At 35.8% G+C, this 27,552-nt stretch overlaps 5 protein-coding genes across 5 annotated transcripts; 3 read left to right on the forward strand and 2 right to left on the reverse strand.

Moving 5' to 3' along the window:
- Positions 1–5,931: 5,931 nt before the first annotated feature.
- On the forward strand, positions 5,932–14,221 carry LOC132613830 (receptor-like protein 9DC3). The gene is made up of 4 exons (XM_060328108.1): positions 5,932–6,043; positions 6,683–6,753; positions 11,849–12,946; positions 13,047–14,221. Exons 2-3 carry the CDS (start codon positions 6,710–6,712, stop codon positions 12,663–12,665), a joined length of 861 nt encoding a protein of 286 aa, XP_060184091.1. The 5' UTR covers positions 5,932–6,043; positions 6,683–6,709; the 3' UTR covers positions 12,666–12,946; positions 13,047–14,221.
- Positions 12,768–13,657, forward strand: LOC132612919 (receptor-like protein 9DC3). Its single transcript, XM_060326990.1, has 3 exons — positions 12,768–12,851; positions 13,047–13,392; positions 13,485–13,657. Exons 1-3 carry the CDS (start codon positions 12,768–12,770, stop codon positions 13,655–13,657), a joined length of 603 nt encoding a protein of 200 aa, XP_060182973.1.
- Positions 14,222–18,568: 4,347 nt separating the features above from the next.
- Positions 18,569–20,450, forward strand: LOC132616205 (trans-resveratrol di-O-methyltransferase-like). The gene is made up of 2 exons (XM_060330816.1): positions 18,569–19,622; positions 19,980–20,450. The coding sequence occupies exons 1-2, from the start codon at positions 18,858–18,860 to the stop codon at positions 20,286–20,288; spliced, it is 1,074 nt and encodes a 357-aa protein (XP_060186799.1). The 5' UTR covers positions 18,569–18,857; the 3' UTR covers positions 20,289–20,450.
- Positions 20,451–20,777: 327 nt separating this feature from the next.
- Positions 20,778–21,534, reverse strand: LOC132612920 (uncharacterized). The gene is made up of 2 exons (XM_060326991.1): positions 21,234–21,534; positions 20,778–21,121 (listed from the first exon to the last, which is right to left on the reverse strand). The coding sequence occupies exons 1-2, from the start codon at positions 21,532–21,534 to the stop codon at positions 20,778–20,780; spliced, it is 645 nt and encodes a 214-aa protein (XP_060182974.1).
- Positions 21,535–23,735: 2,201 nt separating this feature from the next.
- LOC132616204 (protein SENSITIVE TO PROTON RHIZOTOXICITY 2-like) lies at positions 23,736–25,252 on the reverse strand. Its single transcript, XM_060330815.1, has one exon. The coding sequence runs from the start codon at positions 25,153–25,155 to the stop codon at positions 23,833–23,835; it is 1,323 nt and encodes a 440-aa protein (XP_060186798.1). The 5' UTR covers positions 25,156–25,252; the 3' UTR covers positions 23,736–23,832.
- Between the last annotated feature and the right edge of the window lie 2,300 nt (positions 25,253–27,552).

Below are 27,552 nucleotides of genomic sequence, written 5' to 3' on the forward strand. Positions count from 1 at the left end.
CATATGAAATACACTTGTAACACATTTTGGAAGAATAGTAAAAATCTCTCCTCTTTTGTCATTCTATTTCTATAGTTTTCATCCTTTAATATTGTGACTCTTTTAGCTTCATTTTATAACACGTTATCAGCACGAGACTCTGCCGTTCCGAGCAAATACTTTAAAGCCTCGAAGGTATTGATTTTCTATCTTTCTTTACTAATGACAAATCTTACCAAACGTGAATTTGTAGCTTTAGATATATCCGGCAATACCTATATGTCTTGGATTCTTGACGTCGAAATTCACCTTAATGCGATGGGTCTGGCAGACACCATCAAAGATAAAAATGAGGCATCAAACCAAGACCGTGCCAAGGCTATGATATTCCTCCGCCATCACCTTGATGAGGACTTGAAAATGGAATATCTCACTGTTAAAGATCTTCTTACTCTGTGGAATAATTTAAAAGATAGATATAACCACCTGAAGATGGTCATACTTCCACAAGCACGTTTTGATTGGCTCCATTTAAGGCTACAAGATTTTAAATCTATTAAGGCATATAATTCCGCCATGTTTAAAATTATTTCTCAGTTGAAATTATGTGGTGAAAATATTACTGATCATGATATGCTGGAGAAAACATTCTCCACTTTTCCTGCCGAGTATGCTCTTGCAGCAGCAATACCGAGAGATGAAATTCAAGAAATATTCTGATTTAATAGCACATCTTTTAGTAGCTGAACAACATAATGAATTATTAATAAAAAATCATGAAAGCCGACCCACTGGTACTGCCCCATTCCCTGAAGTGAATGAGGCAAATTTTCGTCATTCTAGGCGTGAAAGAGGTTGTGGCCCCAGTCGTGGTCATGGTCGTGGTCGAGGAAGGAATTTTAATCATGATTCTCGTCTTGCACCAAATAATATCTTTCACCACCAGCAGTGTAAAAGGAAGGATGAAAAGCATAAAACTGTGCAAAAGAAAAATTCAGAAAATAAATGCTTCCGATGTGGAGGAAAGGGGCACTTGTCACGTACCTGTCGTACGCCAAAACACCTAGTTGATTTGTATCAAGCCTCTCTCAAAAGGGCAGAAAATGATGCCGAAGCAAATTTTATTTCTGAAGATAATGTTGAGCCCATGCATCTAGATATGGCAGATTTCTTTGAACTCCCTGAAGGAAAAATAGATCATTTGATCGGTGATGGATCTGTAAAAACTTAGATATTTCATACGTGTTGTTTGTATGTGGTTATGTTTCCATGTTTATGTAAATAAAGTGTGTGTAATGCTTTGCCTAATCATAATATCTACTTTGATATTCACTTTATCTATTATTTCATTTTGAAGAATCTATGGAAATTCCTCAAATTTTATTTGGATCAATGACCAATCATGAAGATATTTGTGTGATTGATAGTGGAACAACACATGCCATATTCAAAGATGAGAAATACTTTTCTCACTTGCATAGAAAAAGGGGAAATATTAATACAATTTCTAGCAATTCAAAATTGATTGAAGGCTCCGGAAGAGCTACTATATTTCTGACTAAAGGGACGAAACTTGTTATAGAAGATGCATTATTCTCTTCTAAATCCCCAAGAAACTTGTTAAGTTTCAAAGATATCCGCCGTAATGGATATCACGCTGAGACATTAAACGAAATAAATGATGAATATCTTGCCATTACAAAGAATGTCTCCGGCCAGAAGTATGTTTTGGAGAAATTGCCAACTTTGTCTTCTGGTCTGTATTATGCAAACATTAGTACAATTGAAGCACACTCGATCGTAAACCAGAAGTTTAATGATTCAAGTACTTTTATGCTTTGGCATGACCGAATAGGTCACCCTGGATCAATAATGATGAGACGAATTATTGAAAATTCAAATGGGCATCCACTTAAGAACCTGAAGATTCTTGAAAGTGGTGAATTTTCATGTGCTGCTTGTTATCAGGGTAAATTGATAGCTAAGTCATCACCAATGAAAGTTGACATTGAATCTCCTACTTTTCTAGAACGTATACATGGGGATATATGTGGACCTATTCATCCACCTTGTGGGTCATTCAGATATTTTATGGTCCTAATAGACGCATCTTCAAGATGGTCTCATGTGTGCTTCTTATCTTCTCGCAACCTGGCATTTGCGAAATTATTGGCACAAATAATACGCTTAAAGGAACAGTGTCCAGATTATCCCATTAAGGCTATACGCCTCGATAATGCCGGAGAATTTACGTCTCAATCTTTTGATGATTATTGTACATCAGTTGGGATAAAAGTTGAACATCCTGTAGCACATGTTCATACCCAAAATGGCCTTGTTGAGTCATTTATTAAACGACTACAATTGATAGCAAGACCACTGCTTATGAAAACACGGTTGCCCACTACCGTCTGGGGATATGCTATCTTACATGCAGCATCTCTTATTCGTCTCAGGCCGACTCATTATAATAAATACTCCCCGTCACAATTAGTATTTGGTCATGAACCAAATATTGCTCATCTCCAAATCTTTGGCTGTGCTGTATATGTGCCTGTAGCACCACCACAGCGTACTAAGATGGGCCCCCAAAGAAGGTTAGGGATATATGTTGGGTTTGAATCACCCTCTATTATTCGCTATCTTGAGCCATTGACGGGAGATTTATTCACTGCCCGATTTGCAGATTGTCGATTTGATGAAACAAATTTCCCGCAATTAGGGGGAGAGAAAAAAGAAATCAAAAGAGAAATTGCGTGGAAAGTTCCATCGCTATCTCATTTTGATCCACGTGCCCCCATATGTGAACAGGAAATCCAGAAGATCGTTCACTTGCAAAAAATAGCAAATCAAATGCTAGACGCATTTACTGATTTGAAAAGGATAACTCAGTCACATATCCCTGCAGAGAATGTGCCTATTCGAATTGATGTCCCAAAGGGACAATCTACTAGTGTCATAGCCTCTGAATCTCATACACGCCTGAAGCGTGGTAGGCCATTGGGTTCTAAGGATAAAAATCCTAGAAAAAGAAACACGAAAAATGATCAAAATGACACTACGAAAGAATATCATGAAGATATTCAAGGTCTGACTAATCCTGATACTCCTGAAGATATTAGGGAACTCGAGACTCAAGCAAATAAAGAACTATCATTAAGTTCTTCTGGTGATGGGATAAATTTGAATCGATCGAAGATTATGGTGGATAATGTTTTTGCATATAATGTTGCCCTAAATATTATGAAAGACATTGACGATCAGGAACCCCCAATCTGTCGAAGAATGTCGACGAAGATATGATTGGCCAAAATGGCAAGAGGCAGTTCAATCAGAATTGAATTCACTTGCCAAACGTAAGGTTTTTGGACCTGTAGTCCAAACGCCTAATGGTGTAAAACCAATTGGCCATAAATGGGTTTTTGTGCGAAAAAGGAATGAGAGAAATGAAATTGTGAGATATAAGGCACGCCTTGTTGCACAAGGATTCTCTCAACAACCCGGTATCGACTATGAAGAAACATATTCACCAGTTATGGATGGCATAACATTTCGATATCTCATCAGTTTAGCTGTACATGAAAACCTTGAAATACATCTGATGGATGTGGTTACAGCTTACCTTTATGGCTCACTTGATAATGAAGTCTTTATGAAAATTCCTGAAGAATTTAAAATGCCTGAAGTAATTAACTCAAAGTCTTGGGAGATGTATTCAATCAGAATACAAAGATCGTTGTATGGTCTAAAACAATCAGGGCGCATGTAGTACAATCGCCTCAGTGAGTACTTGGTAAAAGAAGGTTATATAAATGATGTCATTTGTCCATGTGTTTTTATTAAGAAAGCAAAATCGGAGTTCGTTATAATCGCTGTTTATGTTGATGACATAAACCTAATTGGAACTCCAGAAGAGCTTCAAAAGGCGATTGAATAATTAAAGAAAGAATTTGAGATGAAAGATCTGGGAAAAGCAAAACTTTGTCTTGGTTTGCAGATTGAACATTTGACAGATGTGATCCTTATCCATCAATCTGCTTATACCGAAAAGGTTTTAAAAAGATTTTACATGGACAATGCGCATCCTTTAAGTACTCCAATGGTTGTTTGCTCACTTGAAGTGAGTAAAGATCCGTTCCGACCTCAAGAAGAAAATGAAGAGCTTCTTGGTCCTGAAGTACCATATCTTAGTGCAATTGGTGCACTTATGTATCTTGCTAACGCTACAAGACCTGACATAGCGTTCTCTGTTAATTTGCTAGCAAGATATAACTCTTCTCCTACACGAAGACATTGGAACGGAGTTAAGCATATATTGCGATATCTGAAGGGAACTAGTGATATGGGTCTGTTTTATACTAACAAAGGTAGTACAGATCTTGTTGGTTATGCAGATGCAGGTTATTTATCTGATCCACATAAAGCTCGATCTCAAACAGGCTATCTGTTTACATGCGGAGGTACTGCTATATCATGGCGATCCACAAAGCAGTCCATTGTTGCTACTTCTTCGAATCATGCTGAGATAATAGCCATTCATGAAGCAAGTAGAGAATGTGTGTGGTTGAGATCAGTGATACATTTCATCAGAGAAAGATGTGGCTTGAAGTGTGATACAAAATTACCCACAGTATTATATGAAGATAATGCTGCATGCATAGCTCAATTAAAAGGAGATAGAACGAAACACATTTCACCAAAGTTATTTTTCACACATGATCTCCAGAAGAAAGGTGATATTGATGTGCAACAAATTCGTTCAAGTGACAATCCTGCAGATTTGTTCACCAAATCTTTGCCAACTTCAACTCTTGAGAAGATGATATTCAAGATTGGAATGCGAAGACTCCGACATCTGAATATTGGTCTTCGTCAGGGGGAGTGAAATACGCGTTGTACTCTTTTTTCCTTAACCAAGTTTTGTCCCATTGGGTTTTCTTGGTAAGGTTTTTAATGAGGCAGCTCTCAAAGCGTATTACTAGATATGTGTACTCTTCTTTTTCCTTCATTGAGGCTTTTTCCCACAGGGTTTTTCCCAATAAGGTTTTTAACGATGCACATCATCTATGGACATCCAAGGGGGAGTGTTATGAAATATATTATGGATGTCCAATACACAAATATAATGCTTCTCCTCCACCATCTTAATGGTTCCTCCATTTTCCTCCACCATCTTAATGGTTCCTCCATTTTCTCATATATTGAATGCATATGTAACACTATAAATAGAGGCATAAGTTTTCATATGAAATACACTTGTAACACATTTTGGAAGAATAGTAAAAATCTCTCCTCTTTTGTCATTCTATTTCTATAGTTTTCATCCTTTAATATTGTGACTCTTTGAGCTTCATTTTATAACAGGATTAATATTATTCACAAGAGATATGAACGTGATAGTGGAAAGATCTTAAAATCAAGAAAAATACTCATATCTTTTTATTCAACAATCTGGATAAGCATTTTCATTTATCCTGATAAGTAATTTTATGGATTCATAACATACTCTGACTCTTAAGTGCACATGACAGATAATCTTACGGGAATTTAAAAGCAGGAAATGATTTTCCTTCTCTGTTGGGCTTCTAATCAACAGTCGTAGATCAAATGACTTAAATTTCACAATTTATAAAATAATAAAACTTTTAATATGGTCAAGCAAATAAAATAATAATTTTCTATAATACTTTTTCTATCACTTTCGCGCATCATGCGGGTACTATACTAGTAGTAATTAAATGGGGCAAATGAAAGTTAGTTCTAACTTTTATGTGGAAAATTCGTTTGAATAGAACAAAATTTAAAATATCACCTCGTATAAAAATGGAACATGAATGAGTATAATCACCACTGACACAAAACAAAGTATTTAACAGGAATAATGGGGTAATGTGGGGTCCACATGAGATATCACATCAATTGGGACACTTTTGGCATTTAGAAAAAGGGGCTTGGCCCTTTTGTCATTGGGAACTTATGTCCAAGCTTGAGGATTACAAGCACAAGTGCCAGTTGTTTACTTCGATCTACCGATAGAGATAGCTCCATATCAAGATATTATGAGGTAATAAGCTTCATACCAACCATGCAATTTCTGTAATATCTCATATTTTCTCAATTCTTGGACCTACCCATTTTGCTGGCTGCTGAATTTTGTTTTTATGTTGTATGCTGTTTAGTTTTGATCTATAATGTAGATGAGGGAAATAAGAATAGGGATTTGAGCTAAAAGGGTTCTGGGTGGGTCGGGTTTTAATTTTATTTGGAATTTAATTTGGACTGGTTTAAGTTGGCGACATGGACCTCTAATTGGAGGCCACCAGTAACCCAGTCATTTGAGTTGTTAACCGTAAGTGACATGGATGAGCCATTTCGGTCGAGGGAGGGCATAAATGAGCCCAACTATTAACGAGTGGCATAAACGAGCAACTTCCGATAGTTCGATGGCATTTTTGAGCTTTTTCTCTATATAAAATGCTAATTATCAAGTAACTGAATTGATATAATATACCAGCTGCCTGATTTTCAGCAGTTAACGCTTGTAGTGCAATGTCTTTATCCTTTAGTCTTTCTTCTGAAATTACAAGAGACTCAACTCTCAGTGCCAATCATGTTTCCTTATCATATTGCCAGCTTAAGATCCGTTTATCTACTGTAAGTGGGCTAGATAATCCATGAAGCCCTTCCCTTTTAACACATGTAGGCGATCCTGGATTCAAGCATCACTTTCATGGTTTTTAACTCCTCCGAAGACGAGCTACTTCTTTCTGAGAGGTAAAATAAAGTAATTAGGCGTTAGAATTATTGCACTTATTAAGTTATCGATCAAATCAATTTTTGAAATAGATTTTTGTGGTATGCGAAAATGTATGATCCTTCTATTCATAAAAATATGAATCTAAGGCCTAAAAATGACTTTGACCAATGTATACTTTGATGTGCGGAACCCATACTGGATTAAATGAAACATATATCTCTTTACTCTATCAAGAATGTACTGGTGCTTCTTAAGTCCTTCTATTACAACTCTTATTCAAAGTCTCACGAGACATTTATTATAAGGTTTCATGTACCAGCAACCAAAGAATTAGCCCCGGAGTATTTCTGCAAATTGACTTGAGACTTGGCAGTCATTGTCCACCAATTAATTAGTGCTAGTTGGGTCAGAGTACCCCGTTTTCTTTGCCGGGATCTTTTTATTTTTTATTGAATACCCGACTATCCTATGAGATTAACCATGATTGATGAGTAAAATGCCAACCTTTGCATCATGTTCTTGAACTCTTTACATGAAGATATATAGTCATAAATTACCATTGTTTTTTAGAAATAAGAAATACGGAGTTTTCTTACATACTCTAAGTAGATGGAGAAGGAATTGGAGTGACATCATATGTCTTTATTGTTCATTTCTTTTTCTCACTTGACTTAGTCAAGCAATAATTTCTATCTTTGAAAAGTCTCGTGTAAAGTTGGAAGACAGAAGAACAAATGTTGATGGCCAAGAATCACTTTGGCCCCACTAAGTTTTTAACCCCTTTTTCTACGTAAGTTAGTCTTCTCTCGTCTCACGTTTTTACTACTTGTCAAAATCTAACTGATAATATTTCGGTATTTGTTTTAGTAATTTAACCCCACACAATTAGCATAAATTTGTATGTTGCAGTTTTTGCATCCTTGAATGATCAGTGTCTGGAAGTTAATTTGATGGAATTTCTTCTACTCTATCCTTTGAGAAGTCTTGTGCAAAACTAAATAATACGCCAAACTATCTCGGACAATTGTTGGACGTTCTGTAGAAATATCTACGCAGTGTGCGTTACTTAACAAGAACCAAGTCATCACACCGTTTTTCTAACGTGCACTGCAAAGGAACTTTTTGCAGAACCCGTGTTGGGTGTTAAGCATCCCTTGCTTACCTGTGTTGTCGATAATCTCCCTCGAAATAAACACAACATTAGAGAAAATTAGGACAGAGGGAGTATTAGTTTGTTAAGTCTTCTCCCCTTTAAAAGTCTTGTACAACACTACAAAATATGACTAACAAATTATTAGAAGTCACTGCTCATCCATGGACCACAGGTTCTTTACTTGTGATGTAGTTCATTTCTCTCCATTTGTGCCAAATTTAGACAAGACAAACACTGTATGATAGGTACTAGCAACCAAGACTTAATATAGTCTTCCTGGAAATATCTGCAACCACAAATTAGATATGCTAGTTGGGCCAAGTACCCCAATTTATTTGTGTCGATGTTTTTGTTTTCTTTCTTTACTTTATACCCCACGGTCCCATAGGGAGAAGGGGAAGGGAATTAATGATGGGGAACTGAACCCGACCTTTATTAGATCATTCAATATTGTTTAACTGGACATGGAATTTAAGAAAAAAGAAAGACCTTTGAAACTTGTGGTGTAAAACAAGCCATAACTAAGGATAAAATGAGAAGTTTAAAGTTACATGGTTTTAAATATAAAAATAAAAATTATAATTCTTTTGAATAGGCTTAAAAGGAAGGTACATCCCATAAATTGAGACAAAAGGAATATCGAATATGAACGTTGAAGTGCCTGGACCTCAAGGGAGGTGGCAACTTGCTGATGGTAACTTGTTTGTTCCATGATTTTGGACATTAAAGAATGAGAAAATTAGATCACTGTTAGATTTGCATTAAAAAAAGGGCAGAAGATCAAAAACTTTAGTAATTTTTTTTTTCTTTTGTGCCTATTTTGAGGTTTTTTTTTTTTTTTTTTTTAAAAAACAAAGAAATGAAGTCAGTACTCCAATCCTCACATACATTTTGTTTTGGTTATCAAAGCTATAAATTTCAATCGAAGCAATTATTGAAACAAAAAACTGTGGTATTTCAAAATTATTATCCTTCTATAAGAGACAATTCTTGTGTTATTTGTTCCATTTTAATCCTTGGTAATCTAAGTGACTCTGACCAAAGTATACTTTGATTTGTGAAACCCACATTAGTTAGAATGAAACCTTTCTTTACTCTATCAAGATTGTACGAGTGCTTTTTGAAGTCCTTTTATTAGATTTTTTATTCAAATTTACACAAGACAATTATTATTTGGTTCGTCGTGTCTATCCTTTGAAAAGTCTTGTGAAAACACTACAAAATTAATAATGCCTAACAAGTTGGAAGACAGCTGAAAAGACGAGTAAGACCATCACTCTCTTGAAAATTTGTAAAAACTTAGTGCTTGTCCATGGACCACTAGTTTTGTATTTGTTATGTAGATCATTTTCTCTCAGTTTATGTAATATGCAAGAATCCACTGTAAACTTACAATGAGACCTTTCTTTACTCTATCAAGATTGTGCTCGTGCTTAGTCCTATTACAGCTCTTATTCAATCCATTTTGGAAGACAATAAAAGAGACAACTAAAACCATCATCATCTTGGAAATTTGTTAGAAGCATCTGCAAAAAATTTCTTTGCTCTGTATGTGAACTAGAAATTTGTCTCCAGTCACATTTCTACTCTCTCGCGGGACCATTAAATGATCAGTGTTTGGAAATTTGATGGAATCTTCCTAGTTTAATTTTCTTCTTTGAAAAGTCTTCTAGGAATCTAAAAAATATCCTTGTCCGGGACCACTAGTTTTGCAGAAAATTTCTTAGCAGTGTGTACGCATGGTGCAATCTTCAACATTTATACCGACATAAGTCAGTATATATATATATATATATATATAATGATTGATTTTGTAAGAACATTCTGTTATTTGCTGAATACAAGAAACAAAGTAAAAATGAGGCGACTCTTTTTGCTTTGCTCATTTCTCAATTTTGTGTTGCTAAGCCAAAGCTTTTCTTCGTCCTTTGCGCATCAACTAACTAGTGAAGCTTTGGCTTTGCTTCAGTTCAAGCGACCCTTTATCATCTGTGATTCTTTTCCACCAAAAACAATGTCTTGGAATGAGAGTAGAGATTGCTGCACTTGGGATGGAGTCACTTGTGACATGTCAACAGGTCATGTTATCGGCCTGGACCTTAGTGATGGTCATCTTTGTGGAACAATTCATCCCAACAGCAACCTCTTCCAACTACATCATCTTCAGACACTAAACCTTGCTTTCAATAACTTTGGTTCCTCTTCAATACCAAATGACATAGGCCGCTTGAGGAATTTGAGGCATCTCAACCTTTCTCACTCTGAATTTCATGGTAATATTCCAACAGAAATTTCATACCTTTCCAATTTGGTTTCACTTGATCTTTCTGGTTATGGATGTGAACTTGATCAGAAAACATTTGAAATGCTGCTTCAGAACTTCACAAATCTGGAGATAGTTTCTCTCTTAGGTGTCAACATCTCTTCTCCGGTACCCTTGAACGTGTCTTCCTCCTTAAGGTACGTGGATCTTGTCAATACTAATTTGCAAGGTGTTCACACAGAGAGCTTCTTTCTTCTGCCAAACTTGGAAAAGCTCATTTTGAGGATCAATGATCTTGTCAAAGGAGTTTTTCCAAAGATCCACCCGAGCAACACTCTGTTGGAGTTGGATATTTCATTCACAGGAATCTCTGGTGAGCTGCCTGATTCAATTGGCATCTTGAGTTCCTTGAGTCACTTGAACCTCGGAGGATGTGACTGATCTGGTTCGATTCCAGATTCCATTGGCAACCTTACAAAAATTAGGGAGTTGAATTTCAGGGGTACTAATTTCACCGGTCATATTCCTTCAACAATCTCTAAACTGAAGCAGCTCACATTTTTAGATCTTTCATCTAACTCCCTTGAAGGCGAAATTCCCAATGTTTTCTCTAACCTCCAAGAGCTAGTTGAATTGTATCTTTCTAAAAACAGCTTCGTCGGTCCGTTTCCTTCTTCCATTCTAAGCTTGACACGTCTTCAATGCTTAGACTTGTCGAGTAATTCCCTATATGGTCCACTGCCTAACAATGCTAACATGCTTCAAAACCTAACTGGTCTGAATTTGTCCAACAACTCACTCAATGGCACAATACCATCTTGGGTGTTTAGCCTCCCTTTGTTATCTGGGTTATGGCTCGATCATAATCGATTCAGTGGACTAACAGATGAGCTGAAAATGAACCCAACACTAGAGATTTTGGATTTAAGTCATAATCAACTCTGTGGTCCTGTTCTCCAATCACTTGGAAATCTCACAAACCTTGTAACCTTTGACCTTTCATCAAATAACATCACCAGCGACGAGGGAGTAAAAATCACTTTTCCTAGCCTAACATATTTGTACTTATCATCTTGTGAACTAAAGGCTTTTCCACACTTCTTGAGAAACTCAAAAGCACTTGAGTTCTTGGTAACAATACGATTCACGGTCCAATACCTAACTGGTTTAGCAGCATGAGGTGGGACTCATTGTCGAACCTGAATCTTTCACATAATTCACTTACAAGCCACCTTGAACAACTTCATAATTACCATAATCTGTTGAGTCTTGATGTTAAATTTAACTTCCTTCACGGTCCACTACCTTCTACTATCTGCAAGTTGAACAACCTTAGATTATTGGATTTATCACACAACCACTTGAGTGAGTCCATTCCACATTGCTTGGGAAGCATGGCTGAGCTAGTGATTCTCGACTTGAGAAAGAATAACTTCACTGGGAGTCTTCCATCATTATGCCCGCGGAGCACTTCATTGACGACCATTGCCTTGAATCACAATCAACTTGAAGGAGCTATCCTTCTATCGTTGCACAATTGTCGTCAATTAGAAATCTTCGATGTGGGGAATAATGCTATAAATGATACATTTCCAGCTTGGCTAGGAACTCTTCCAGAGTTGCGGGTCCTTGTATTAAACTTGAACAAGTTCCACGGACCTATAAATACTTGGGAAACTAAGTTTTTCTTTCCCAGGTTGCGGATTTTTGATCTTTCTCATAATGAGTTCGGTGGGTCACTGCCTGCAGAAGTTTTTGAAAACTTTAGAGCAATGATCAAATTAGATGATGCAGACAAAGGCGAGATCGAATATATGAGACCAATCGTAGGAGCCGATGTTACGTATGATGATTCAATAGGGTTAGTGATAAAAGACCATGAAACTGAGCTAGAAAGAATTGCTACAATTCTGACAGCCATAGATCTATCAAGCAACCAGTTTGAAGGTGTGATTCCGATAACAGTAAAGGATCTTGGCTCACTTTGGCTACTCAATTTGTCCCATAACAATCTCAAAGGTGATATTCCAATGGAACTCGGGCAATTGAATACGCTTGAAGTGCTAGATCTCTCTTGGAATCGTCTCACTGGAAAGATACCACAAGAATTGACAGGAATAAAATTTCTGGCGAAGTTAAACCTCTCTCAAAATCTTCTCGTTGGACACATTCCTTATGGTCCACAATTCAACACATTTGAAAATGACTCGTATGAGGGCAACCTTGATTTATGTGGTCCTCCTTTATCAAAGAAATGTGGAACAAGTGATCCATCGGATGTTCCTCAACCATTGGATTCCGAAGATGAAGAAGAATACGAGTCATATTTCTCAAGTGGATTTACCTGGGAATCAGTAGTCATAGGCTACAGTTGTGGACTAGTTGTTGGAACTGTCATGTTGAGCCTCATGTTTAAAACTGGTAAACCGAAATGGTTTGTGGAGTTTCTTGAAGGCATCACTCCCAACAAGAAGAGAAGGCCAAAGAAGAGAGCTCAGAGACGACACACTTAAAGGAACAGTGAACTTTTCTGTTTCTGTTTTTCTCTTTTTAATTTTGCTGTTTGTTGTTTGTAAAGTTTGGTAGCAACTCAATTGTATGTTATTATAGAATTAATGGTTGTTCAAGTTAAGCTACTATGTTTCTATTTCTTTCCAACTGATCCTATTTTATTTGCTTGGAGAATTAGTGTTGACTCTGTAGAAATTTTTACTAAATCATGATAGGAATTACAAAGAAGAAAAACAAAAAGATTTACTTATCATTCTATGATGACAACGGATATAGACTATAGGTATGAGCTTTAAGAGTGCCCATCAACTGTAGTATAAATTGATTCTGGTTAACTTCTTTCTTTTCCCTTTTTTTTTTTTTTTTTTTTTTTTGCATATTAGAACGCATCTTTCGAATATGCAGAGGCTGCTATATTGAAGTCAAAGAAGTTTTATGGACCTATAAGTGCTTCCCAGACTAACTTTTGCTTTCCCAAGTTGCATATTTTTGATCTTTCTCATAACGAATTCAGTAGCTCTCTGGCTGCAAAAGTTTTTGTAAACTTCAGAGCAATGACCAGATTACGTGGCGCAAACAAAGGTGAATCACACATATGGAATATCTTATCTTTTTTTGACATAGTATATGAGGATTTTGTGAGGTTGGTGATCAAAGGCCAGGATATTGAGCTTGAAAGAATCACCAAATTTATGACAGCCATTGATCTCTATAGCAACCATTTTGACGGTGTGATTCCGAAAGCCATAAAAGATTTTGGCTCACTTTGGCTACGCAATTTATCCCATAACAACCCAGAGATGATATTCCATTGGAACTAGGGAAATTGAATATGCTTGAAGTGCTAGATCTCTCTTGGAATTGGCTCACTGGAAAGGTACAGCAAGAACTGGCAGTCTTAAACCTCTCCCAAAATCTTCTTGTTGGACACATTCCTCGAGGTCCACCATTCAACACATTTGAAAATGACTCGTATGGTGGAAACCTTGATTAATGTCATCATCCTTTATCAAAGCAATGTGGAATGAGTTATCCATCGCATGTTCCTCAACCATTGGAGTCTGAAGAAGAAGAAGAAGACAAGTCCTATTTTGCAAGTGGATTTACTTGGGAATCAGTAGGCATAGGCTACAGTTGTGGGCTAGTTGTTGGAACTGACATGTGGAGCCTTATGTTTAAAGCTGGTTAGCCGAAATGATTTTTGGAATTTTTTGAAGGCATCATTCCCCACAATAAGAGAAGGTCAAAGAAGAGAGCTCAGAGACGACGGACATAATGGAAGATTGAGAGGGCCAACTTGTCCTTGTATAATAAGTAATGTTAGATAATTATCCCATGAATGTTATGCTTTAGTATCTGTTTTACTTTGTGGACTAGGTGAACTTTCCTGGTTCTGTTTTTCTCTTTCATTTTCTGTTTCTTATCTTTTTCAGTTCTTTTTTTATCTTTTTCATTTTCTTTTTTCGTATCTTTTTCAGTAATTATCATGTTACTACAATTGATTTTTGCTTGCAAATAACTAATGAGTTTGTATATGAGAGGAATGTGCTTTCGTGAATTTCCCTGAACTAAAATAAGTAGTTACAATCTGGCGAGATAAAGTATCCCAATTTTCCAGCTAAATGCTGTGTTGGACATACTTCTTTTACATGAACTTGCATAACCAAAAGTATCAACAAGATATCAGTGCATGAAGAGTTGGTTCATGGTTGAAATCATTTGACAAGAAAGCTTGTTTTGTGATTGCTGCTCTGCTCCAAACAGAAAATAATGAACTTGAAACAAAAGAAAATGCCTATATCTTTGCTTTCAAACATTGTTCTGTAGAAGTGACATTTATTGTATTCCAGCTTCCGAGACCACCAGTTATGATATGTAATATGTTTATGATCATAAGTTTCAAAAGTTTCATTTCTTTATTAAATTTCTAAGCCGAATCAAATTACATTACATAAATTGGAACGGGGGAGTAACAACTATTGAAGTGGAATAGATTCATTCAGATATTTGGTTGACAGGTTGAGAGTTTCCTCTAACATTTACATGTTTGAAATAAAACTCAAGCTTGTCTTTCACATAACTAAAACATATACAAATTCCCCTGCAGAGCAAGTTTTTCTCTGATAGACACTCGTATAGTGTGTACAACATTATAGGTGTTTTAGAAATCATAAAAAATTACTCTGTAATGCAGGAATTATATTACTTTCTATCTCTCTTAATCATAAAGAGTAGATCATATTGCTATCTTAAAAAAATATGAACTCTTTCTTTTTGGAGGGTTTTTTCTGGCCGATGTGGAAAGATTTCAAGCAAAAAATGCCTTCAGATTCTTGATGTACAAAAAATAAGATTTTTGAAAACTTGTATGCACAGAGAAGTGAGAAAATAAACGCATAATATATTTGAAATACACACGTCAGATAAAATGGCATATCCAGAGTACTAGTACTTAACTTTCAAATATTTTGTCCCTAATAGTTGCCTGATTATTTAAATGGGAAATTTTCAAAAATATACAGCTTCTGAAAATATTTACACAAATATGAGCTCAATCAGGTATTTATACACAAAGTATGGCTATGTGGACCTGCATATATGAAGTATACTATGTCTAAGGCATATTAGCAAAATATATAATGGAAATCTAGACATATTGCTTTGAGACATGAATACATAAGACAACTGATTTCTGAAGGAATTATCTCAGTTGTGTATATCAGGCCTAAGGATAACCCTGCAGACCCATTTACTAAAGGACTCGCAAGGAATATGACTAGCAGTAACGTTAAAATTATTAATTTTAGATCATAAAGAAAATGAGAGCAGAGCTAAAATAATTGCTCGCAATATTAAATGCACCAATATCTTGTTAGTTATGGTTATGATGTTCATAATGTTCTTTGCAGAACAGGGTGCTGCAAACAGAAAGGTGGCTCGTGCTAGTAGCTAGCCGTTCACACAGTGTATTTACACGCATGTGTGATAGAGAGCAAAGTTGTATCTCTTTACTTAATTCAGCCATCAGATTTAGTCTTTTCGTACCTTATCCCCTTCAAACTGGTATGTAAATTTACACACAACCTATATTTGCAGTGGCTCAAGGAATAACTCACCACCGATTTGCTCCTTGTCGATTTGGCAGGCTCTGAAAGGTAAAGGAGAATAATTATGAAAAAAATGAGAAGATAATTTATGTTGAAATTTTCTTATAAACTGCAATTATTAGACAACAGGCAGAAAAGCTCAGGAGCTGAAGGTGAACATGTAAAGGAAGCTACTAACATCAACAAATCTCTTTCAACATTGGGGTACTAATTCATTTATGGTTCTTTTGTTCTAGTCTTGACTTTCTACAAGTACAATACTGAATGTGCAGGATTAGTGATCATGAACCTGGTTAACATATCTAAATGGGAAATCTTCCACCGAGATTCAAAGATAATGTTTCTACTCTAGGTGAATGAATAATAGGTGTATCTCAGCTTTCAAAGGAAATTCGACCATTTTCTCTGTGAGTTAATCTGAAGACATCTAAAATCTATTGTGGAATGCACTTTAAGTTAGTCCAGAAATAGTCTGTTTTTTGTAATGAAGAGCTCTAATACAGTCTACTTACTGTTCTACACTCAGAGGATTTTATTTTCTGGTTTTGACCTGTTGCTCTGCACTGATTATTAATAACGGCATTATGAAAATGGTCTTTCTCAGTTCATCTTCTCTGCTATTGATTGGCAAGTAGGTTTAAATGGAAATAACCTTTTTCATGTTTTCTAAACGTAGGAAACTGTTTGTGAATGCTCATACGTTATCATGGGCCAACATTTAAATATGTCATTGCCGTAAATTGAAGAAACAGCTAACCAGTACGCACAAGAATATGGGCAACTCCACTTAAATGGATGGGAGAAAACAGAAGCATCATGAATTGGAAGGATGAAGTTCTCTGGATATCTAAGAGGGCCAGTAGCAACAGGCCTTTTGCTGGTATACTTTAAATTTCTTTTTGCTGCTACTATTTATCATATCTGGGCTGAGAGAAATGCAAGGAGATTTCAAGCTACCAGAATGGATCATAATCACAGAATCAGACAAATAGTGTTCCAGCTTCACATACGAGGACAAGCACTAAGCAAATGGGCAAAGATACTAGATAGATTAAACGGTTTTCCTACTTAGACAGATTTCATTGTTTATATTACTGTAAAGAAGTAGAAATGCCTCTCAGATCTAGTTCCACAGTCCAAAAAAAAAACTAGTACTTTGTAAATATTACACCTGGTTGATATAAAAAATTTCCATTTCGACCAACAAAAAAAAAAAATGTTGAGCCTAGAGAGCCTGATTTCAATTTCAATTTATTCTGACTCAGTTGCGAGCTTAATTAGTACTCATACAACCACACTTACGATCGAGAGTCAAATGTCTACCGCACTAAAAAAAGGTTCAACTTGAAAGAAGCAGAACAAAGGGTTCGAGATAGGACGATAGTGTTGTTTGGTTTTGAAAGAATCAAATGAAAAAAGGCATTAAGACACCTTTCTAGTTTTGAATAAGCATGTGTTTGCTCATACTGACATAATACTGTGTTTTCACTTATTTTCTTTACTAGGTAATCAGTGAAGGGGGTAAATGACAAGAGGGGTTGCTCAGATGATAAACACCTTCCACCTCCAACCCGAAGATTGTGGGTTCGAGTCACTAAGGGAGCAAGAAAGGGGAGCCCGTAGGGGCAGGGGTGGGGGAAAAATGGGGGGGGTAAATAATATGAAAAAAATAAGTTTAAGGACCCTGCTTAGTTTAAGTGTGTAGTTGGCAATTTCGCTATAGTTTTAGGTAGGGGTGTACAAAACAAACCGACAAACCACACCAAACCAATAAATCGAGTCAAATCGAGAAAAAAACCTGACTAGTGATTTTGTTTGACTTGGTTTGTTGTTGGAAAAAAAAAAACCCGACCATAATTGGTTTGGTTTGGTTTGGTTTTAGCTAAAAAAAGTCAAACCGAACCAAACCGACCCGGCATTACATGTATTCGATTTTTAAAATATTTTATACAAAAAAATATTTATTTGTAATGTAATTTGTAAATATTTCTTAAATTTTTTCGTAGTTTTTTGTCTTTTATCATATTATTTTAAGCTTGAACTTAGAATTTTGAACGTCGAAAAGTTTTATATCCTATGGATGTTAGTAACTCAAATAAAGTCCAAATCAAAACCAACTCAATACTAGTGCTAACAAAAGAAATTCAATTCTAACGGTAGGAATGACAGTAATGTTGGATATCTATTCTTTAGTTTTGCATAATTGGTTTAGAGCGTAAAAATACATAGCTTAATTTTTTTCTTTGACATGTAATTAATACTTATTAGCCGTACTTATTTTAGCATAACTTAGTATTTAGATTAAAGTCATTTTCTTTATGGCTTATTAATTAGCAATACTTATTTTAACCGATTTTATTATCTTTTTTGTTGAATATTTTAATACGATGTCATCACTCATCTCACATTTTGTGTTATTTTATTAAGAAACACCTCAGTTATATAGTTGTATCTTACTAGGACGAAAGAAATATTTGAAGTTAAGAAATATTTGAAGTAAAAGTCATATGTTTTGTATGAAGACTTTTTCGGAAAAAAACCTGAAAAAACCGAATAACCCGAGAAAACCCGAAGTTAAAAAACCCGAATTTTATTAGTTTGGTTTGGTTTATAAATTTAAAAACCCGACGCATTTGATTGGGTTTGGTATTTGAAAAATCTGAACCAATCTGGTCCATGTACACGCCTAGTTTTAAGTGTGTTTCTATGACTTATCCCATTTATTAAAGTCAAACTAGTAGTAGGATAATATTGTAAAGCTTTGGTTTTTTTTACTGTCCTCATCATGTCCAGTCCACTATCATCAATAGAATAATTGGCGTTCTAATGGCAACGACGCACTAGTAGGATAATATTCAAAAACTTTGGTTTTTTTTACTGTCCTCATCATGTCCAGTCCACTATCATCAATAGAATAATTGGCGTTCTAATGGCAACGACATTTTTCATGTCACAATGAACTAAAGTCATGTAAAAGAATAGTTTTGTAGCCCCTACAAGTGGATCTTCCTTGAATTTTCTTTGTAACAATTCAAAAGTTCATATCAAGATCGATCTAAGAAGAAAAAGAGCAGGGAAATTCTGATAATGGAGGCTGATGGTGTTCCAACAGCGAGTGAAATGTTCCGAGCTCAAGCTCATATCTACAAGCATGCCTTCAATTTTGCGAATTCCATGGTTCTTGGTTGTGCAATTCAACTAGGCATACCAGATATAATTCATAGTAATAAACAGCCAATGACTCTGTCTGAGTTAGTTTCAGGACTGAAACTTCCTCCTGCAAAATCAAATGGAATTCATCGATTGATGCGCCTATTGGTATACTCTGGCTTCTTTGCTACTACTAAAAAGCTTGATGAAAATCAAGAAGGTTATGTTCTTACTCCTTCTTCTAAGCTGCTTCTGAGGAGTGAAATCCCAAATTTGTCACCTTTTGTTAGAGTACTGGTTGATCCTGTTATGGTGAATCCATGGCAATCATTGGGGGATTGGTTTTTAGGAAATGAATCCACCCCATTTGAGACAGCACATGGTGCACCCATGTGGGAATTTTGTGACCAAAATCCAAGATTCAACAATGTTTTCAATGAAGCTATGGCTAGTGATTCCCAAATGATATCTTTGGTTGTGAAGGACTGCAAAGAAATTTTTGAAGAGATGGATTCCTTGGTTGATGTTGGAGGTGGCACTGGAATTATAGCTAAGACTATTTTGGCTGCATTCCCTCATTTAAAATGCACTGTGTTAGACCTCCCTCATGTTGTTGCTAACCTGCCAGATACAGAAAATTTGAAATATGTGGGAGGAGATATGTTTCAGTCAATTCCCCCTGCTGATGCCATTTTGTTTAAGGTAACAAGATGCAATCTTTTGCTTACAAATTGACTTGTATGATATTTGATCACTAAGTCCGTACATAGAAATTTTGGTGCGGTCATCATCTGTAGGAATGACATAATGCTAATCCATGTTCCACATGGCCATCAAGGAAGCATCGGAGACTTGCTCCTCCAAAAATAGATCCCTTTGTAACTTCCTGAGCATTCATACTTTGTTATGTAGTCTTTTAATTACTATGTAGAAGGGAAAAATAGGCGATTCGGATCCCCGCTCTGCTGATTTCCTCTCGTCTACTTTCTTGCTCATGCTTGTCTAACAAAACAGTTGAGAAATTTTGTCCTGTGATTGAGAAAATATGATTTTTTGCAGCATGTTATGCATAATTGGAGTGATGAGGATTGCGTGAAGATGCTAAAGAGATGCAGAGAAGCTATAGGGGATAAAAATGAAGGAAGAAAAGGGAAGGTCCTTATCATTGACATGTTATTGGACAGAGAGGAAGAAGAAGCAGACATGACTGAAGTAAAGCTCACTTTTGATGTACTAATGATGGTTTTAGTCACTGGAAAGCAGAGAACTGAGAAAGAATGGGAAAAGCTATTCCTTGAGGCTGGTTTCATCAGCTACAAGATTACTCCTGCTTTTGGCCTAAGGTCTCTCATTGAAGTCTTCCCTTGAAATTATCCACTTTATGTCTCTTATTTTGTAATTTTTCTTTTATTTAAGTTCTATGCACTGAATGTGTTAAAAATATTTATACAATCAAGTTAATTACATGTAAATTTTTATAATAAGTATTAACAGATACAGAAATCAGAACCAACAGATGTAAAAAGCTAATCCCCAGCAGCTATGTTATGTAAAAATTAAAATAACTTGATGAGCCAACAATTTTGGGCCCTTCTCAGCCATGTTATTTCTACATGATTCATATGAACCATATTTGTTTGCGGAATTTGTATCTATTGTTCTCAGCAAGAAGCTGGCTCTATTGAGAGAACACAGTGCATCAGTAAGAAGAATCAATTGTTGCCAAGGATAAGTTTTTTTTTTTTTTTTTGAGAATGGTAACAATTAATCTATATATCCACAGGTATAACTACATCCAAATGTGTAGTCCCCTTTCAAAAGTATCACAGCTTACATTGCCTTCCTATTTCCACTAAATTACAACCAGTCAATAGCTGTTAAAATATCTGCTGTTTGATCTACCATTTCCTCTTTACACCAAAAATAGTAAATAGCTAAACAATTCATCTTCATTTTCTGCATGCTGCTCTGCTTATCTTCAAAACATCTCTGATTTCTCTCCTTCCAAACTGTCCACCATATGCTTGCTGGGACAATCTTCCATCTCTCCTCCTTCTTTGCTGCATTACCATCTCTGTTCCAACACTTCATTACTTCTTTTATACTTCCTGATTTCACCCAGTTGATTTTTTTCATCTTGAGAAAGAACTGCCACAACTGGTCTGTCACTTTGCAATGCAAAAAAAGATGGTTGACTGTCTCTGCTTGTTCCCCACATAAGTAACATCTAGAGCATAGGTGAAATCCTCTTTTGTTCAGGTTCTCATGAGTCAGTACTACTTCTTTTGCCAAAAGCCGGGAAAAACAATTTACCTTGTAAGGTATTTTGGTTTTCCATATCATCCTCCAAGGCCATCCTGCCTCCTGATTTGTTGGTTGAACACAAGTCTCTGTATGCAGATTTAACAGTAAAATTCCCTTTACTATCAGCTTTCCATTCCAAAGTATCCCTCTCACCTGTTAAATTGTTGAAATGTGCTACTGTGTTATAAAAGGCTGCTATCCTTGTCATCTCCCAATTCCTTCTTAGATGTAGATTCCATCCTTGTCCTGTCCATATTTCAGCAATTGTGGCTTGTTGAAGTTGGCATAAGGTGTAAAGATCTGGGTACATTTGCTTTAAAGGTTCTTGGCCACACCAACTGTCATCCCAAAAGATACCTTCAAACCATTCCCCACTTTAAATCTTGCTCTAGCCAAAACTAAAGGCCATAGATTTCTGATAGATCTCCACAAACTGCAACCGTAAGGGGTAGTTACCACTTCAGTCATCCACTTATCCTCCATCCCATACTTTGCAGTGACCACTTCCTTCCAAAGTGAGTTGTCAGTTGTTGCAAATTTCCACAACCATTTCATCAATAAGCTCTTGTTCTGTCTGCTCATGTCTCTGATTCCTCCTACTTCCTTGTTGATTGTCAACTCCTCCCACTTAACTAGATGGAACTTCTTCTTGTCTTCATTACCTTGCCTAAGTTCTCTTATGGAGAAGCTTGTTGTTCAACATTGTTCACCCTCCTTCGCCCAGGGTTTCCTTCATAATTGTGCTTCTTTAAAAGCCTGCAATCTCTTTTAAAGTGTCCCTTTTTACCACAATGATAACATGTCATTTTTTCCTTATAGTTGGAAGAACTTTCGTTTGAAACATAAAACTTCCTCTTTTTTCCAGCCTTGTTTTCAAATTTTCCGGAATTATTTCTCTTTCTAGACTCATATATTCACCTTTGAACCGGTTTCCAAAGCATATTTATTTTCATGCTTTCACGTTTCTTCTTCAATTCTAATATGCTTTGTTAACTGATCCACTGTGAGATCTTCAGCAACATGAAAAAGTTTCTTTCTATAGTCATTCCAATTGGCTGGTAATTTTGCAAGTACTGCAGCCACTTGAAGAGATTCAAAAACATCTACTTTTAAATCCTTGAGTCTAGAAATCAGAGCAAGTAATTCATCAACTTGTTCCATGACAGATTTTCCACTTAACATTTGAAATTCAAAAAACTCATGCCAAAAAATCTGTCTGTTCAAGGTCTCAAGTTCGAAACCCGCTGGGTGCAAACAATTTCTGAGGGCCATCGGACTGGGGAAACCCTGAATTACCCGTGGTGCACTTGCGGGAAACTCCTTGCCGAGGGCCTGTGCACCCCCGGGATTAGTAGGGGCTCAAAGAGACTCGGACACCCGGCGCTAATCAAAAAAAAAAAAAAATCTGTCTGTTCCTTACTTCATAGAAGTGTATTTATTTTCCAAGGCTTTCCAGATTCTTTGGGGTGATTTGATAGGAAGAAACAAATCATATAAACAATCAGATAAAGAGTTTCAAGATAAAACCTCTACATCACACTTCATATTCTTCACGTTGCTTGAGTGCTGCCTTAACGTCACCACTCTCATTCTCGGTTGGTTCAGGAATTGCAGGTGGTTCAGTCATTTGCAGATATGCAAGTCCCAGTTCTGCGAGAAAGAACAACAGCTTGACTTTCCAACGGGTGCCTCCTCCTTCAATATCGCCAAGCATGGTGTGCGGTTTTTCCACTTCCAGTCTGCAAAGAGAGACATGGAGTTTCTAAATACAAAACCATTATAAAGTTCAAGTCTTTTTCACATTCCAACAAGAATATTGGACAGTAGTGCTGAAAAGCAGATATTTGAGATCTTAAGCCATATAACTGAGCAACATACTTGGCCATAGGCAAACACATTACACATAGCTATTGTGCAATTTTCCATCATTGGGCTTTAAAGAGCATCTCTTGTTAACCTAAAGAAATGAAAACAGACAGACCACACCAAAGATACATGACAAAGGAAAGACATTAGCCAAAAAAGCAAACCTGAGTAACATTCTCATCAACAACCATATCAAATTTAAAACCTGAGAGCTTTCATGTCTTACACAATTACCATATCCTTGTAAAGATATCTCGGAGTTACTCAAGGCGTGTAACCTGCATCAATCAGTCAAACCTACCTCATCCTCATGAGTAATTTAAGTTCTAGCCTGATTCAGTAAGATAAACTAACCAAAAACTACCTATTCTCTACCAGGGAGATGGTTAGCAACTCACAGTACAGCCTTTTCAACCTAATTTGTTCCCAACTTCCCATTTATTTTGGGTTTGTCAAATGCCAATACAGTCAAATTTTATTTGACTGAATTTCTGGACCATATCTGAGAACATTTACTTTTTAAACATCAAAGTACTCCCTTTGTGCTATTTTGTTTTATGCAGTTACTTATTTTTGGACTCAAACATTTAATTTGAAGCAAACAGAGTGATTACTTGAACATTGTGCTCCTTCCAGAATAAAGGATCTTTAAAATACCAATTCTCTTTTATTAGATAGAAAGATATAAAACAAAGAATACAAAATATGTACTCTGAAACAACAAATACATATAGCAGCACTATCAACTATCAAACCATCCAGTAGTATCTTGATTAACAGTATTTAAACCATTTGGAGAAGAAGATCCAAGTAAATCTTGAAAGCAATAACTGTCAATTGATTCAAACCCATCATCAAGCATTAACCTATCCAAAAACCCATCATCCGACCCGGTTCTTATATCCAACAACCCGTTATCCAACCCGGTTTTGATATCCATTACCACATTCTCCTCTTCCCCTTCAACAGCAGGCATATGTCCTTCAAACAACGCCATATGACCAAACAACTTATCCTTTCTTGAAAAACTAGTCCCACAAGAACACTTCCATTTTGTCTCACCACAATGCTTCAAATGGCTTTTCAAATCAGCAAGTACCGAAAAACTCTTCTTATTACAACGTGTACATGAATACATCCTAGGACAATGACTTCTCTTGAAATGATTCTTCACACAAATCGCAGATTTCAACGGTCTAAACTTTTTATGCATTTTGTTCCTACAACAACCTACGAACGGACACGAAAACCTCTTGGTCTTATTACCCGAACTCGATTCGATGTGTTTTTTTTCAGGTTTCGCTAATGCTTCTGGTGTTTTGTATTGATTTCCATGAGCTCTCATATGCATACGTAAATTCGCATCTCTTTTAAATCCTTTTCCACAGTAATCACAAAAGTGGATGTGCTCAGCTAGTAACTCAACTGCATCCAGTTCAATAATTTCCCCTTCTTCGTCGTCGTCTAAAACCTCTGTTAAGTTTGTGGAGTTGCTGACTGGGCGTGGGTTTTCTTTTTCTTGAGGGTTTTCCACGTAAAATTGCGTGTTGTTTCTTTCTGTTGTTGTTGGTTTCATATATTGTTGTCTCTTATCATTTGTGGACCTGACTGAGTTGGTGTCTGGCCGTGGGTTTTCTTCTGTTTGAGGATTTTTCACGTAAAACTGTGTGTTGTTTTCTTCTGCTGCTGTTATTGCTTTCATATATTGTTGTCGCGTAACATCTTCCACTTTCAACTCGGACACTTTATCCTCAGAACTATCTCCCCGATCATCGAATTCCGAAAACGTTCTTTTGTGATTCGATATCGGATTTGGTGATTGGGTTGAGGATAAGATAGCGGCACCGTTAACGATGATTTGATGAATTGCTGACGTGATTTCATCGGAAACCATGTTGATTTGGTGTTGACCAAGTAAAGTATTGGAGTTGACTGAATCTGAGAGGAATTTATGGAGTGAATCCATTCGGGATTGGACGGCTGAGAGGTTGACAAGTGGATCTTCGGAGATTAAAGGAAGGTTTGTGTTGGCCGGAGTATGACTTACGTCGACGGAAAAAGACATGATGTGTGAATAATGTTGAGAGAGTTGTAAGGAATATGGAAGGGAAGATAATGATAGAAGTTTTTTTTTCTCTTTTTTGATTTTATGGTGGAAATGAAAAGTGGGCACTTTAATATTTTTTTTTTGGCGTTCTCTCTATTTTGACTTCGATATATCTATATATTATTAAAAAGAGGATAGTTTGGTCTAAGATTGTGATAAGTGGCAACGTAAAATTATGACAAGTGGCAATTTTAGGACAAATAATAGTTAATTAGTTAGTACTATTTTTTAATTTGAAGTAAAAATAATTAAATATCTTATATTTTTTTGGGAAAAATACGATTAAAACAACTGTTCTATTTATGCACAAAGGACTCCTAAAACCGCAGCCATAATTTAAATTTAAGGCACGTTTTAGGACTTTTTTTTTTTTGGAAGTTATCAGATTTTTTAAATTAACTATTTAATCAAAATGTAAATTCTAACTAACTAACTTATTTGAATTTAGGTTAAAAGATATATATTGAGCCCTAATTGTTATTAGGAAAAATGCGAATTCGAATTTTTCTGAAAAAATGCAAATGCACATTCACGTTCCCCATTTTCACATACACGTCCCCCACTCCTCACTTTTGAGAAGTACATTCTAATTTTCTAATCACAACTGCTCATTGCACTTTCTCCTATTAAAAAAAGAAAAAGAATGAAGATACTTGGCGAGTGCATGCAGAGTCAGGACTGGGACTTCTCCTTTTTTAAAATTTAATTTGTGAGTTTTGGTAGGTGTGGCTGGGAAGGTGTTCATAGATTCGTGTGAACCAAAATCATATACTGATTTTGAAACAATTGCCGATGGCATTTTCGTGAGTCTTCTTTCTTCTACACCCTGATTATTGCCTCATTTTCTATTTGTTTCTTGTCGTTATCTTGATCTTGGATGTTGGATCAGGTTGTGTATAATGTATCCTTTCCTCCTTGTGAATTTTTTAAACAGTAGAAATATGTAATATGCACTAAATTTCACTTCTATGGCAGATTTAGAAGTCATACGTGTGGAAGGCTTAAATTTGTGGCACAACAACGTAACTCTGCTGAGATTAATGATGAGCTATTCAAAGAATTCAGAGAAGGAAATATAGAGGGGAAACTACACGAAGTTTTGGCAGGTAATTCTCTTATATGTCTGGAATTTATAGTCTCATCATCAATACTGAAAGTTGGTGTTCAACAAATAGTTTTCTTATAGATGTGAAGTTATTTATTTAATTTAATTTAAAGATTATTCATCTGATTTCTTTGTGCAGGTATATACGAGATATGGAGATCCAGTTCCTTACCGGCAGGACTTGGCAACTTTTGTCCGTAAGGAAGGCTCCTATGGTATGTTTAATGTTTCATCTTTTTTCCAAGAAAGTTTGTTTTGTGTGTGTGTATATATATATAATTTTTTTTTTTATAGTATCATGAAGGAACAACTTTTGGCAGGTTTAAAGTTTTGATTTATTTACCGCTTGTCATGGTTCCTCCCACTTTGATTTATATCAACAATCTCATGTCATAATTAAATAAGATTAAGTGTGCACGTTTCTTATATTTTACTTTTTGATGAAATAATTTTAGTTTGGTTTAAAAAAAAAAAAGCAACATTCCCAATTTTTTTCCTATTAGTGCTTGAAAAACATTTTTGTACGAATCACACTATATTTTAATCGATTGGCATTTTATAGGCCAAGAAAATAAGTAGTTGGTGGCAACTCTTACTAAATATCCACATACAAGGAGTCGTATGCAGTGACAAATGATTTTATTACGAAAAAAGGCAGGGAGAAGGATATTTAGAAAGCGTCTATTGGGGTAAAATAATTAATAGTGGAATAATTATAATTTTTGAATCTAAATTGAAGATAGGTATTAGTTTCAAGATAAAACCTAAAGTATTTTTTTAGCTTATTGTAATTATAATGAGAGTTGATGCCTTTCTCCTAATTCCTACGATTAGGCTAAAATAGTTTTCAGGTGGTTTCCGAATAGCAAATAAATCTTTTTGAGTTGTAGTTAGTGTTTTGGTTAGGCCTCGGTGATAATTTCCGATGCTTATGTTCTGCAGGTTTAATGTAAGTTGAATAGTCAAGTTTCTTTTCATTTAGGTTGAAAATTCAGTACTAAATGGTGATTGAGATTTAAATAGACGAAGTAGATAAAAGAAATAATTTATTTACAATCATAGATGATACTAATAGTTTAGACCTAATAGAAAGGAATTTAGCTATCCACTCAACATTCTTTTCTTTTCCTTTCCTTCCTAAGACACAAGAACGTTGATTTTTAGAGCTTAAAAAAAGTGAGTTTATTGCTTTGAAATTGTTAAATATTTCTAATGCATTTCCTCCTTACTAATTTGGCTTTGGATCACCA

This window comes from Lycium barbarum, chromosome 10, assembly GCF_019175385.1.
Source record: "Lycium barbarum isolate Lr01 chromosome 10, ASM1917538v2, whole genome shotgun sequence".
NCBI classification, from domain to species: Eukaryota; Viridiplantae; Streptophyta; class Magnoliopsida; order Solanales; family Solanaceae; genus Lycium; species Lycium barbarum.